Here is a 15,139-nt window from a genome sequence, read left to right as displayed (position 1 = left end):
ACAGCTTTGAATTGGCTTTTAGATATTTTTTTTATTGGCTAGGTTTAGCCGTATTTTAAGATTCCTGATAAATTTCATCTATACATCATGATTATATTTTTGTGATAGTACAAATAAACTATTGACGGACAGACAGAAGGTAGATATAATTATGTATCGGAAACAGTATTAAGGGGAACTGAAGCTTTTTTGACCTGTAGCGGACTGGGGAATGTATTTCTGGAAAATTTTATTATTTTTTTTAGTATTCATCGTTTTCATTTCATATTGATTTTTCTCTCTGTTGTTTATACAAAAGTATATAGAGACAATAAAATTAACGAAATCTTGCCATAATTTATTTCAGGTATATATTCCCGAGGTCGCAACGAATGTTTTTTTTTTTTTTTAAATTTTGGTTACTCTGTTTAGTTGCTGTACGTATTTTGTTAAGTTGTGTAAAAATACCTAGTTGATAATTAAAATAAAATTACAAATTGATTTGCATTTTTTATTTTTGCTTCTTATCACAATAGATGGCGCTTTACTCTAGTTTTATGTTAAAGTTCTTAATATCCGGTTTTAAAGATTAAAATACAAAATTCTAACACCCTAATTCATGAATAATCAATCAATCATCAATTTGGCAGAAAAGAGTACAATTGCATTGATTTCGTTTTAATTAATAAAGGGGTAAGTTTTAGATTTTTATATAAAAAATTGTTTTCTATAGAAAAATCTATAACTCTATACTTAAAATCAGAAGGATTTTATTACGAATATCAATATTATGGATGGATGGATGGATTAATACGAAAACTACAACGCATAATCTAAAATTTTGTAAATATTCTCTAGCCCCAGCAACACTAGAAAACGAGTGTTGACAGCTTTTAGCCCTCCAATTATTATAAAAGATATATACGTTCTGCGGCTGTTTTAATTAATTTCGGGCTAAGGTGTATAGGTAAGTAGGTTGTATAAGGTGATATCGTAGTATAGTTCGATGTCTTCACCATATTTTAATATTTCCATAGATTAGAAGTCAAAACCACGTTTAGTTTTACTATTTTTCAATTCGATAACTAACGCTATGATAGACAACAGTCTAGTTAAGGTATGTAAACTATGCGGGAATAGACGATTCAATTTTTTTATCTAAACGTGGTGGCTGACTGTTATGTAAATATCTTTAAACTTTAGAAATAATTTAGCTTCTATAAGCCGTTGTATGTTAGGCGTGGTCTTTTTTAACCATAGATATTTCGGTTCCGCTTACCAAATATTTTAATTGTTAAAAATAATAAATTCTATTACATTGTTTTATATAGAACTTCTGTTAATATATTAAATTATTGATAACTTTCATGTCATGTTCAATCTAGCAAGAGCCGAATAAAGATTGGCAAAATTAAATTAAAAAACAAAATTTAATTTTAATTGACCAAGAAATGTTCTTAATTTTTTATATTGGTATCTTAACTTAAAAAAACTATTTAAGTTAAACTTCATTTAAAATTAGCGACATACAACGGTCAATAATAGGTGTCACTATAACAGATTTACATAATCTATATTATAAAATATTCATCGTGTAAAGCTCGGTATTTTAAGCTTTGAAAACAGTCAAAGAATCGTCGAAAATCTTGGGAATTAGCATCAGAAAAATAGCATTTTTTTTTATTTCTAGAAATCCTAAGCACTTATGAAAGGAATTGTATATTAAAAGTCTGTGGCGTTTTATAATGGCAGACTTAAAAGGCTTAGTACGTAAACTATACGAAATAAAATAATACGAATTGTTTGTATGGATGCCTAACTAGTTTTGACCGAAATAGTTTAGCGATTAACCAAAGCTTAAAATACCGATTCCTCATAAATGCATGATTTCTGCATTTAGGATGGCACTCTTGAATTTTCACTTTATTTTCTATATTAAAGTTACTTGATATGTTACGTTGTTATAAGATACATTTCCGTAAGATTCCTATGACTTATTTCTTTGAAGAATTATTTATTTAATGATTAATAAAAAAGGGTCATATGTTGTCAGTCAAGAGTGCCATCCAAAAATATATCAATTATAATTGTTAATATAATAATGTTGAAGACTTGGCTCGGTACGATTCGTATAAATAACGAATAGTTTTATAACATCGGTATAGGTTGTATATTGTTTTAGCATTCAGTTTCGATGGGGTCAAATAAAATTCTAAGAATGTGTTTGTGCTTTTATTTTAGCTGTATCAATGAACCAGAGGTCGATTCAAGATCTGCCAGGACAATATATTTATTTCGTAAAAACATGTTTTTGCGAACAAAGGAATAAAAACGACCTAAAATAATCATTTTCTTATTTTAATACATATATTTTTAATATATAATAAAAAGAAAATTTGGTACATCATTTGCCTAGCATGGATTAGATGTAGGCACCGCAAGCGTGTCGCAAAAAAAGACACAAACAGCTTTAATCTTTTATTATAACATTGTACTCCATTTAGGTAAACTTAAAAGTATAAAATCATATTTTAGATTCTAAGGATAGTGGAGATACCAATTAAGAATAAATAGATTTCTGTCCAGCTCGAGTTCAGCCGTACTGAGCTGTTTCAGCTGCTTCTCCACCTGAGCCAGCAGGTTTACTTCTGGAGGAGTCAATGTTTCTAACACCTGGAATTTAAATACAATGGTGTTTTTATAGAAGTCAAGATACATGCCAGAATGCACCTGTTTCTTTGATTTCTCTATTATATATATTTCTCTGATATGTGGTCTAAGAAATAAAAAAAAATCCTTAGCCGGAATTTGAACGCCCGACCTCGAATAGTAAAAAGTGAAACTCACATCATTAATGCTTTCCTCCGTCTCGCTGCGCATGCGCATCCCATGCACAATGGTTCGTACGCGCCTTTGCTTGTCCAAGGCTCGACCGTGCTCCGAGACCAGCTGACTTCGAGCACGGGACAGGTTGTGCAGCGACGAGTAACACATCTCGCGACAGACGTGAACTGCCTGGAGATTTTATTTCAAGACATTTAAAAAAAAATTGTTTCAATAAAATTTGAAAATACTAATAGAATACATAAGCACTAAAACTGTCAACTTAAAGCAAAATTGGGACCAATTTTAATTAAATTGAATTGAATTATAACATGTTTAATTTTTGAGGTAAAGTGTATTTAATATCCATAAAATTTTAAAGTAATATTGTGTCCCATGATGAGTTTACCAAAAACAGAAAATACTTTCGAAAGTTTTGCAGCAAAACATTGGAGTATGGGACATTAAGGGGTAAGGGGCCCAAAATTATTAAATTAGCCTAGACAAATTGACTAAAAACTATAAAACATACCTCAAATAACTTGACATGATATAAATATATCCCTTTCTGTGTTCCGGACACTTGTTGAGATTTCCTCATTGGCTGAAATTAACATGATTTCTTAATTAATAATAATTAAAAGTCAAGTTATATCAATTGATTGAAGAATAGATTAATTAAATAACTTGCTTGTAAGAAGTAAAACCTATATCTGGGCTCGTATTTCAAAATGTCTCAAGTTCTGTCCATTATTTCAAATGTCAAAAGTAGTTTGACAAGACATTATGGTCTATGGTCGAGACAGAATCTTGATTTAAAAAAAAGATAAAGAAACATACCTGTACACTAATGAAATGTTCTTCTAATAATTTGTATGTCAACTGTTTGCACTCCTTATTTGGCAACATGGCGTTCTTCTGTATGTCTTCCTCCTCTACATATTTTTTTGCTCTTATCAATCTGAAAATAATGTTTTTTGTAAATTTTTTAAAAATTTTCAGGGTCTAAATATATGATTTTAAAATAAAAATTATAACAATAGAATTTTTTTACTCTATAGTCTAGAACTGTCAATCTAACATAGTTTATCCAATGTTGCCTTACCTAAATATTCTCGCGGCCTTGGAGCCCAATCGCTCGGTCACAACATGATCAAGGACATCTTCAACAAGTACTTTGGCAGCCACCTTTGCCTGAACACAGTATTGTCCTCCCCCCGCGTCCCCCGCGCGACGGATGAATCCTGCCCCGTTCTCTTCTGAAACATGATATTCAGAGTTGTAGTGCCAATATCACCTTAGTGAGGACTGTTTTTGGTACCATTACCAGGAACTGCCATCGGAGCAAGCATCTAATTGAAGGGGCAATTAAATCTTATCTTATTGGGGATAAAGGAGCTCACAATTGATAACTGTGTATATATATATGTCTTTTATGTTAGAAAGTAACAACGAATGATGGATGAGAGAAAAAATAGTTTTCATAAATTGGTATTCATGTAGCCACATTAATTTGGATAAATTTTAAAATCTTGGTTTAGGTACATACATCGACGCTTAGAGATTAATATCTAAAAACACCCAAAGTATGGAACTTTTAACTCATGCACCATGATAACAAACTACAAAGCTCACCCATAACCTTGAGATAATGCTCAAGATGGTGATGCAAGAGGATTTTGTCAGTTAGTCTCGAGCTCTCCCTCAAGTCCGTGACAGGAATTGCATTGGACTCCTCTGCCCAGGCAGCTGACGATAGATACATTTGTTGAAGTAATAGACGCATTACTTCCCCCGCTGAAATATGGTACATACTTGATAATTAATAGAAACCAAGTCTTATATACAACACATCAAAATTCTTATAAGACTCAACGCTGAGTCATAAAAATAATATTGGTCTAATTGCTCCATTTTAACTTATGTACTCATAGATCCCATTTTGTCACAGCCAAAACTCGAAATAACAAAAAGTATGTAAGAACTAAGAATAATGAATGCAATCAGACAGATTTTTGAAAACAGGTTTTATGAAACCCTTATTACATTTTTAAGAAAATAAATGCTGTTAAAGTCGAATTGGTAAGAAAATTATATCTCCTATGAGATATTTATAAATACATAAATTGCATTTGTAATTACTATTAATTACAAATGCAATTTATGTATATCCTATGAAGGTAATGGAACAGAGATATTGTTAAGGGAATGTTTTAATTATTTAATTAAGAGATGTATAATAGAATCAGATTCTATTTAATATTTTATACTTTATTGTAGACATAAAATTTAAAAAATATTACCTGTATCATCAATACGCCTTGTCATTGCTTTTATCATTATATCATCTCGGAAGTCCTGATGAAATCTGTCATAGTTCACTTTCCAATATATATCTGAAATTTATTTGTTTTGTGTAATTGTATTTTTTCCTTAAATTAATATTAGGAACAGAAACAGGTAAATTAAAAGCTTACTATCTTTAATGTCAGCTGGATTAGCCATGGCCTGCATAAGAGCCCTGGTATCTAAGTCTGGTACTATTGTAGCTACTTGTACCAAATTAGGAATTTCAGATCCTTCCTTTATTTCTGCCACTGGCGCTTGCTGGATGTATGCAGCAGTTGCCAAGCTGATAAATGTGTCTTTAAGTGTTACTATTGTAAGATTTTTATCCTGTAAACATTAAATGTGCTTGAACAACTCAAAACATAAATACAACGACAAAAAATTATGGCTATTGTGCCAATATAACCAAATTTAGAATTAGCTCATACCTTGTCATCCTTATATTTATTGGCTATGGTGACCAACAGCAGGGTAGCACTACATGTTGCTTGTTGTAATAATTCTTCTATAATAAGTTCTGCTTCTGTTCCATATTTACTTTTCATCTGTAGGAGATATCTAATACATTTAAATATTCATATTAAATCTTTAATAACTGAATCATTTTAGTGTCAGAAAATTTTCTGTTACCTAAATTAATTACCTGGGATATCTAATTAGTAGTAATACATTGTCCGGAAGAAGTTTGTAATCCACATGTGGTCCTGTAGCTTCAAATATTGCCAAATCAAATTTCATAAGTGTTCTCAAGCTCTCAATAACCTGAAGTGAATACAAACTAGCAATTTACTTTTCTATATCATATCAATCACTGAGAAAATTTTTAAAAAATGTTTGTGAAAATTGTAAAATACGGATTAAAAAGTAAATATAACCTATAATACCTGAGTTCTCGGAAGACCCGTTGACTTAACTATCATCGCGATTGGTTTACTTCCATACATGAATAGGTCATTCCCGACTTTTTCCACTATTTCACCACAATATCTTTGCAAAATTTGTGCAACAAGGCGTCCTAGTTGATGAGACATTTTCGTTAAGTATGTATGATTTTAAGAATCAATGTAAAAGCCTACAAAAAAAACAAATTATATTATTAACATTGTTTAATAAACGCTATACAAACAATTCGCTTGCAACAACTAAATCATATATAAACCCTAACTTGAAACTTCGAAATAAATTTAATAAACAATAAACATTGATGATTGAACTTCGCTGGTTCTGGGGCTTAGACAAAATCACTTTTTGACAGGACTACACTACATATTTGTATGGGGGGGTCACGCCTGCCTAAAAGTGATTTTGTCTCTAGTCTCTTGGTCGTTGGTAGAATATGTATTATTGCCTATCCACACACTCCATGAGGTGACACAAGGGGACGCGAGCACGACAGTGTGGACGGTGCGCTCGTACCACCCCATGTCACGGCCTCTCCGTTTTTGTCAGTTTTTGGAGAGCAAGCAGGCGAGGCGAAAGAATCAACCACGCTCTCACGCTTGCTCACTTTGTTATTTAACTACTGCACTGTGTTTTCATATCATGATGGACTAATGATTTCGATACCTCCCACGTAAGTTGTTGTATGCCACAAAAATGCTATTTTGCTTTTTTGCTGAAAAACATCCAAATATGGACCATTATATCCATTAAAAGTAAAAAAAACAACAAAAACACTATTTTTAAAGGATTTGTCAGACGCATAATGTTGTAATTTTCAAACACGAACGGAGTAGACCAATGTATATGCCTATGCATTAGTGTACGCGGGGCGCGAGGTGGGTAAAATCACGCGCTCGCGCCTCGTATTGGTTACATACAACAGACTACGCCGGACTTTCAACCGGCCGCACGCACGTTGTCATCGCATATATTATTTGATAATTCATTGACGTAATTAGTTTACTTCTTATTTATTATAATGAATCGTGCAAGTTTATATTATCAAGAGGGCATCGAATATGTGATTTGCTGAATAATGCGAATATACAAAATAACAACTCCGATACACCCATGGAAAAGGACAATATTTCATTAAATGAAATAGAATTAAACAGTTTTTCTGATTCAAACCTACAAAATATTAATAATAAGTTTCATTTTGTATTATTTAGTCGCATGAATTAGATTACTAACACTTTTCATGGTGGCCCCAACCTAAACTATTGTATAGATTACTTACAACAATATACGCCGGTGAGCGTTCATCAAAAATGTTGTATGTAATACATACAATATTTTACGTCTTCGTTGAAGTTAAACATTTTGTTGTATCTAATAAATACATCGTTTTACTTCGGAAATCGTTCATCAAAATGTAGTTGTATAGTGAAATGCAATATTTTACGTTGGATTTACTTTTTTTTTACTGAAAATTTACGTTGTAAGTCAAGTCATCAGTTCAAAAGTCGATCTTTAAGTAACTCTTTAGGTAAGTCCGACTGCCTCAATAGCCAGATGCATACCTAGTGCATTGTTTTAGCAGCAGATATCTGTGATAATAACCTAGAAGTTGCTTCGAATTCTTATACTGCAAATCTCGAAACATCGCACCCTTCACCTTCTTGTGGTACCAACCACTTGGACTACGACTGTGATAATGATTTCTGCCCTTATTATATACAAAAGGAAAACCTATCAACTTTTGATATTTTGCCCGTACCCTCACCAGGTTATCTGTCTAGCTGCTCAACGTATACAACAATAAACAGTTATAGTCCGCTGTCAGATATTTCGAATAATAGTCCTAGCGCAAGCGATCGCCGTCGTTAACCAAGGAAATATAAAGGTAATATAAGAAAAAGACATTTTAATGAATAGATAGACACTAAGAGAACGAATTTACGTAATATGTGAAAAGAGTACATGTCAAGAAATGGTAAAATTCAAGCAAAGAGAAAGATGGGGCCGCCGAAAAAGACAGAAGATATTTGAGAGTTTTTGGAATTCGGGCAATCGAGAAAAACAATAGATGTATATAGTCAGCTTAGTAAAAAAGCAAAATAAACGCAGAGTCTACACAGATACCACTTCAAGACGAAAGTACACGTTAAAGTACTAATTTCCAGTAGATCATGGTGAAGATAATTATGTGGATGTATGCAAAAAACATTTCTTAAGCACTATTTCTGTCAGTGAACAGGTTATTAATAAGGCCCTAGAAAAGATGGCTGCGACTACTGGAGTATTAATTCCAGATCAAACAGGAAAACAATCAAACCACCCTGTAAAAAAGACAGAGTCTGTTATAACCAGTGTGTGTGACCATATCAAGAGTTTGCAGCCAGTTGAGTCACATTTTACTAGGCAAAGGTCAAATAAGTTATATTTGGATGGAGATTTAAATTTTCATAAATTATTTGAAATGTATAATGAGTGGCTTCAATCAATGTATGAAGAGAAAGCTAAATCCGAACGTCTATATCGAGACATTGTAAATGAAAACTTTAAGCTCAGTTTTCATATTCCTAAGAAAGATCAGTGCGATCAGTGTCACATCTTCAGAAATATTAACGGAATCATTTTATATTACAAACGGAAGGTGTCCGTCTTTAATTTTACTTTGTTTGATTTAGCAAATAAAGAGGGTCATTGTTATATGTGGCACGAGGGAGAAGCCAAACGTGGTTCTAATGAGGTATCAAGCTGTCTTTCTCATTTTATACGTAAAATTCATGAACAAGGTGCAAAAGAATTTAGATTCTGGTGTCTGACAATTGTGCCGGTCAGAATCGCAATCGTATTGTGTTTGCGTTTTATGTTTATATTGCTCATACGCTAAATATTACTATCAAACATACATTTCTTGAAAAAGGTCACACCCAGGCAGAAGGTGATAGCGTACATAGCGTCTAATAGAACGTTCGTCCAAAAATAAACTTATTTATACACTTACGATGACTTAATAAACCTGTGTCATACTGAAATTATTCCAGCTACGTATCACGACTTTTTCAGGCATTTATCTTTCGTTGTTGGCGTTAATAATGACGCTGAATTTTCTGATTCAGAATAGAGTCTTTTCCAAATATTCCGTTTATTTTTCTTTTTATATTGAATTGCCTTTAATTAAGCATCTCAGGTTTTAATATTGATCTCATAAAAATAATATTTATTTGTTTTACATTGTTTTAAGGCTTCCATAAAAGCTAATTTTAGGTTTGTTAGGTTGACAATTAACACAATTGTTTTTATTTTAAAATTTCTTTATCATTATTATAAACCAATAAGTACATGCCAAAAATTATAAATGGTTACCAAATTACTACTTGATTTTAAGCTGATCTCATATAAAATATGATTAATTAAGTTCATATTTTTATTTTTTTATAGTGATGTTGATTTTTGTAATTCTATTTGATTAGTTCTTAAGAAGAGTTTGTAACGTTACCTATTCTATAATTTTTAAAAAGTCTTTTGTATGATTGTTATGTGTTAAAACGTTTTTGATTATTCAGCAATAGAAGGAGTAATTTAATTAAGTTTTAAACGCTCATTATTTTAATTTCAAAGATTTTCTGATTAGCTTTTTAACACTGATGTTGTTTCTAATACAAAAAATTAACCTTAATAACATTTATTTTTTATTTATTAACCTAAAAAATTAATCTCTTTCAAATTGTACATTTGAATTCTGTACCTAATATAAATATAATTACCACATACAACAGAGTAAGACTTATGTTTTTCAAAGTATACAGTTGTAACTATCATATACCACAAGTGATGCTATCTGGGCGCCGCGGTATAATGTTGTTAGTATCAGATGCAACAACTGGCATAGCTTCTACTCCGGAGTAAAATGTTGTATGAACAATATCTCCGCAAATAGACATATTACTTAAAATTTCTTTTAACGTAGTTAAGAAGACTAATTATATTACATTAAATACGAAATTTTAAAAGGATGCAACAATAAATGCAGATTTTGGGTTAATTTGAATCTTTGAAACGCTCTACTGTAAAATTGCAGTTTTGGAGATACAACAACTTACGTGGGAGGTATCGATTTATGTGTGGCTTTTATCAATAAATAAAAAATATTATTAAATACAGAAGATCTAAACTAAAAAAAAACATCTAATAAACTAGTTGATGATAACTTACATAAGGTTAAAGTACGCAATCTGAAGCACCCCAATGCGCTGTGAGCACTGATTGTACTACACACTGACTTGATAAGTTTAGTAATTGTTCTTGTAGAATCGTATTCTAGAACGTCACTTAACGTCATCTAGAACTTAAATATAGTTTATTCTGCAGTTAAACCATCACTCAAGACGTGGTTTTCTCGTAAGATACGAATTAGAATATGGGCCCTAACCCTCATATAAGAAAAATACCTCATAGTATCTTTAATAAAAGTCAAAATAATTTATTCATATAGGTAACACAATGTACACTTATGAACGTCAAAAATAAAATATATGTATATAATAAATATATATGAAATGCTTCTAATTTTACATTTACTGCCAGTTCTCAAATCAAACGCATAGAACGGAAGAGAAGAACTGGCATTAAACTCTCCGCCACTCTTTTTAATAACCAAGTTTTTTGTTTTACACAACGTTTGTAAGGAGCTGCAACCATTATACCATGTTCCATATGACATCTTAAGTAATAAATAATAATAAAATTAAAAACAAAGATTTGTACTCTATCAGCAGGAGGCATGGTGAAGAAATAAATGATATTTAATAGGACGTTAAAAAAAGCTTCAAAATTGCATTTTTGTTAAAATCTTCCAACCTTGGTTAGGGTAGAACTAAACATATATACTACTTATTTGTACAATAAACTATTAAAGAAAAAGTTCTATAATGTTTCAGGTAAATACTTCAGGCAATTATGTCAGCCTATGTCTATAATATGACGCGGTTATGAGGAGTTGAGTAATGAGTTTACTATTGTACGAAATCAAGCAGCCAAAAACCAAAGTTGTAAGCTGACGCTGATTGCTCACTTGCTTGCTATTGTGACTTTTACAATTGTACTTGACATTTGAAATTAACAGTCATATTCATAATTCAATGTAATATATTATTATGTATATTTAAACAAGTAGAAACTAGAAACCAACAATACTTTTCTTAATATATCATATTATCTTCTTTTTATTTATTATTCTTAGATTTTAAAAGTTAGAATTTTTCGATGCATTAAGAAGGAATTTTCTTTGTTGTAATTTCAGGAAATTATAAAAATCACAATAAATGACATATTGTCGATAACTTGTAAACTAATCTTAAAAATTCATTATGAATATACAAAGTGCTGCTATTAACATTTTAAAACGTGGTGTAGAGTTAGATACAAAGAAACGATATACTGAAGCACTAGTTTGTTATCAAGAAGGACTACAAATTCTAGTGGACAAGATGAAAGGTAAAAGAATATATTACACATTTTCATAGTTGTTCATTAGAAAACTTCAGTCTCTAAGACAATAGTTAGGTAGACAGACTTCTTCATTTAATGGTGTGAAAAATAAACACTTACTTCCTAAGCTGACACTTTACCTGTTGTTTTAGTTCTAAAATACTTGATGATATAATTACCCCCTTATTCATAAAAACTTAGTATAATTGTTATTTTTTTCAAAGAACTACAAAAGAAATTGACTGGTACTATATTTGATTGATTTATTTTTTATGAAGGGAGCTAGACTACCACTACTCAAATGTGGTTGTAACTCTGTCAACTACAAATCTCTAATATAATGTACATAATTTACAGGTGAAACAGATGAAGCCACTAGAAATTATTTAAGAAAAAAAGTAGAAGAGTATATGAATAGAGCTGAATGTATAAAGAAATTAGTTTTGAAACAGAAAGAAGTTGGCCAGTTTCATGAACAGGTTCATATTGAAAATGATTCTACAGGCCATAGCTATAAGACATTATTTGGACGTTTTCTAGATGAGGATGTACAGTTTGTAATTATTGAAGATCCCTACATAAGAAGTTTTCACCAGGTGAGTGACAATGAGACAAAATATTATATCTATATTAAAAGTGATCATTGTGTTTTAGTCTTTGGTGTAGTCATTCATTTTAAATTTGTGTTTTTATTAAATACTGCTTGTTTATCATAAAACAAGATATGTACCCAAGAAACCATTGTTACAAAAACTAATACATAATATCCAGTTGGGGTTATTGATAATTAATCTGTTGTTTAATAGAAATCTAATACAATTCAAATTTCAAGAAGCACTGATAAATATTGTACTCTAAATATTTCCTACATCTGTACTTAATCAAATACTAACTATTCTATCTTATTTCTTACAAGCACATGTAAAAATTATTTTTTAGTGTCAAAATTTTCTTCGTGTATGTGAGTTATTGGTGAAGTCTTGTGATAAACTGAGGCACATAGAACTATTAACTTCCAAGGATAACAAGTCAGATAAAGACCAAAGCAACTGGCTGAACAACATATCCATTGACCTGCTCAAATATAATGTGCAATTAATAGTAAAATTTTCTGAAACACTACATGATAGACAAATTATGTAAGTTGTATGAACATATTAAAAAGAAAAGCATTGGTTCATAGGTATTTTATAAATGCTAATCCTTTCTACTTTTCATAACTTTCTTTAATTTTATGTTTTGTGGGATTAAATATCATATTAGACTGACATATTATTTCTTCTTATAACTTCTTTTACAGCCTCAGTTCTGGATGGATTGTAAAAATAGGCAGAGGTTTAGATTTCTACAAAGCAACTGAGAACAAATTTTGCTTAGGAATGCATGATCTCGATTTAAGACCATGTCATGAGACTACAGTTGACATTTTACACTCAAAGAACATTAAGCAATCATATGGATGATAGTGTAAGATTTGTATTGTAATTAATATGACACAACTGTCTTGTGATGTGATATGGATAAAAAGTATTTTTGTAAATGATAATTTTATATAAGCACAACAAATATGTATTTTTACCGTGTTTAATATTTGTGTAAACTTAAAATTGTGTTCAAAGACTATTTGGAATATTAAGATTTTCAATCAAATAATAGGTACAGTCGACTCTCGATAATTTGACACCCGTTAATTTGAATCTCTCGATAATTTGAATTTTTTTCGGTCCCTTGAAAAATACTCGATAAATTGAATAAAATCAATGATAATTGGTCCCTTCGGTAATTTGAAGTTGAAAAAGTGTTATCTTGCTCGCCAACATGCGATAATTTGAAATCTGGTCTTCCCTACTCTCTATAATTTGAAGCGTTTATCATGCACATACCTGTCGTTTGTGTACATACATGCACAGACTTGTCAATTGTTTACATAAATGAGGTTTGTGTCAAAAATTTGTGAATAATTGTTATAATAATTGTTAATACATAATAAGAATATAGAAATAATAAGTAACAAATTTTGATCAAATTCTTATTTCCTTCCGTCGCCCCTCCCCCTCGTGGTTATTCAAACACTTGTTATTTTGAACTCTTGATAATTTGAAATTTATCTCTGGTCCCTTGAGTTTCAAATTATCGAGAGTCGACTGTAATGTAAAAATAATAAATAATGGAAAATGATTATTTTTAACCAGTACACTTGTTTTTGCAAACAAACTGATATATAACAAATGAGTGCAAACAAGTATAATTGTCAAGAAAGGAATAATGTTTCCGGAGTCCAGCCTTTGCATCAAATATTTTAAATAACACTGGTAATCAATGAAATATGTGCTACATAGCTTCTCTCTCATAGACTTATGTATCGACGCAATATTGTACAATATTAAGAAATTTTTTACTTTTGTGAATTTTTAATTTTTTAAAACATATTTTTTTTAAATGTGTAATTGATTTATTTTGGAAATGTGATGTTTAAATAGATAGGAAGTGAGTGACAGTTTAAGACAATTTATACTTATTACAAAGGTGCTGAAATGAAATAAATAAAAATGCAATGACTGAATAATATACTTTATTTTATACAAAACAAATTTATTTACGCATTTTATATTACGTATATATACGACTTAAATCTAAAAGGTGGTGACAAAATACTTGATGATTACAAAATCACGTAAATGTTTAAAAAATATATCGCCCAAAGAATTTATTAAGATATGGGCTGAAAAAATATTGGTTCCAATATGTTGGTATTGGAGGAGCTTATAGAACTCAAAAACTACTACTGGTTGGAAATTCTATGAATGACAATTAAATATGGTTTATAAAGGTGTAAGAATTACATATCCTCCACTTGATTTAAACAATTAGACAAAAAATACTAAATATTTTGGTAATTAATACAAATGTAAGTAGATTTAAGACTGAAAACTACGACTAGCAAATATATTAGTATGGCCTCTGGATACAGTAAGATAGTCCATAAATAAGAGAATTTTACACAATATTTACATTGTATGGAATGTTTTGGCTATATATAAGCCCGATATTGAAAATAATTGGTTCAAAAATAGGTTTTTAAAATTTCATAGTATCGTTAATAGATGGCGCTTTTCTCAATAAAACATCACTTTAACGTTTAGTATGGGACAGACACAATTCTGATTCTGATTTAGGCTAGTAGGTAAACAGCCTATTAAGCATTTGGTTTTTAAGATATGCTGGTATTTTTTTTCTTAAGTACGACGAGGTAAAAATGAACGCACAATTTCTTAACCAAGACTAAAGTGCTCACCGACAGATGGCGCTATAATCAAACATAACTCTCTTGCTTTGCCGAGAAGAGCATCAGAGATTCCATCAAATGTGGCCGAATCATATCATCCACGTCCTTCTGGTAGTCTTTAAAAGCATCCGGTTGATGTTTGTATATCGTTCTTAAAGCCTTTAAACAATGAATCAACGTCTGGTCCGGGTTTGTATCGACGTGAGGGCGCGTTCTCTGCATCCTAACTAAACGGGTGAGATGTGGAACGCCCTCTAGTTGAACTATTTGTTGGGCCACTTCAGAGACGACGGTAAGTCTGTAAATATGCATTAATTGGTA

The 15,139-nt window shown here is 30.9% G+C and overlaps 3 protein-coding genes across 7 annotated transcripts in view; 1 reads left to right on the top strand and 2 right to left on the bottom strand.

Moving 5' to 3' along the window:
- Positions 1-332: 332 nt before the first annotated feature.
- Positions 333-6,392, bottom strand: LOC125051470 (DNA-directed RNA polymerase III subunit RPC3). 3 transcript variants are annotated; one of them, XM_047651766.1, is made up of 11 exons: positions 6,036-6,392; positions 5,795-5,913; positions 5,580-5,709; positions 5,280-5,478; positions 5,106-5,198; positions 4,438-4,599; positions 3,908-4,061; positions 3,643-3,763; positions 3,335-3,406; positions 2,827-2,994; positions 333-2,652 (listed from the first exon to the last, which is right to left on the bottom strand). In XM_047651766.1, the coding sequence occupies exons 1-11, from the start codon at positions 6,180-6,182 to the stop codon at positions 2,518-2,520; spliced, it is 1,500 nt and encodes a 499-aa protein (XP_047507722.1). In that variant the 5' UTR covers positions 6,183-6,392; the 3' UTR covers positions 333-2,517. The 3 variants fall into 3 exon arrangements, with proteins under 3 accessions (XP_047507722.1, XP_047507723.1, XP_047507724.1); XM_047651767.1 differs by lacking the exon at positions 6,036-6,392 and having other exon boundaries at positions 5,580-5,696; positions 5,795-5,918; XM_047651768.1 differs by lacking the exon at positions 6,036-6,392 and having other exon boundaries at positions 5,580-5,696; positions 5,782-5,890.
- Positions 6,393-11,170: 4,778 nt separating this feature from the next.
- On the top strand, positions 11,171-13,189 carry LOC125051495 (MIT domain-containing protein 1-like). 3 transcript variants are annotated; one of them, XM_047651824.1, is made up of 5 exons: positions 11,171-11,185; positions 11,345-11,538; positions 11,890-12,128; positions 12,472-12,671; positions 12,833-13,189. In XM_047651824.1, the coding sequence occupies exons 2-5, from the start codon at positions 11,412-11,414 to the stop codon at positions 12,993-12,995; spliced, it is 729 nt and encodes a 242-aa protein (XP_047507780.1). In that variant the 5' UTR covers positions 11,171-11,185; positions 11,345-11,411; the 3' UTR covers positions 12,996-13,189. The 3 variants fall into 3 exon arrangements, with proteins under 3 accessions (XP_047507780.1, XP_047507781.1, XP_047507779.1); XM_047651823.1 differs by lacking the exon at positions 11,171-11,185 and having other exon boundaries at positions 11,204-11,538; XM_047651825.1 differs by lacking the exons at positions 11,171-11,185; positions 12,472-12,671 and having other exon boundaries at positions 11,201-11,538.
- Positions 13,190-14,087: 898 nt separating this feature from the next.
- LOC125051494 overlaps positions 14,088-15,139 on the bottom strand; it is a 40,399-nt gene continuing 39,347 nt past the window's right edge. The window contains exon 10 of the mRNA XM_047651822.1: positions 14,088-15,116. Coding sequence (XP_047507778.1) covers positions 14,846-15,116 — 271 coding nt within the window. The 3' untranslated portion in view covers positions 14,088-14,845. The remainder of the gene's footprint in view (positions 15,117-15,139) is intronic.

Source organism: Pieris napi, chromosome 8 (genome assembly GCF_905475465.1).
Source record: "Pieris napi chromosome 8, ilPieNapi1.2, whole genome shotgun sequence".
Classification (NCBI taxonomy): Eukaryota; Metazoa; Arthropoda; class Insecta; order Lepidoptera; family Pieridae; genus Pieris; species Pieris napi.
This window is presented reverse-complemented; position numbering and strand designations above follow the sequence as displayed.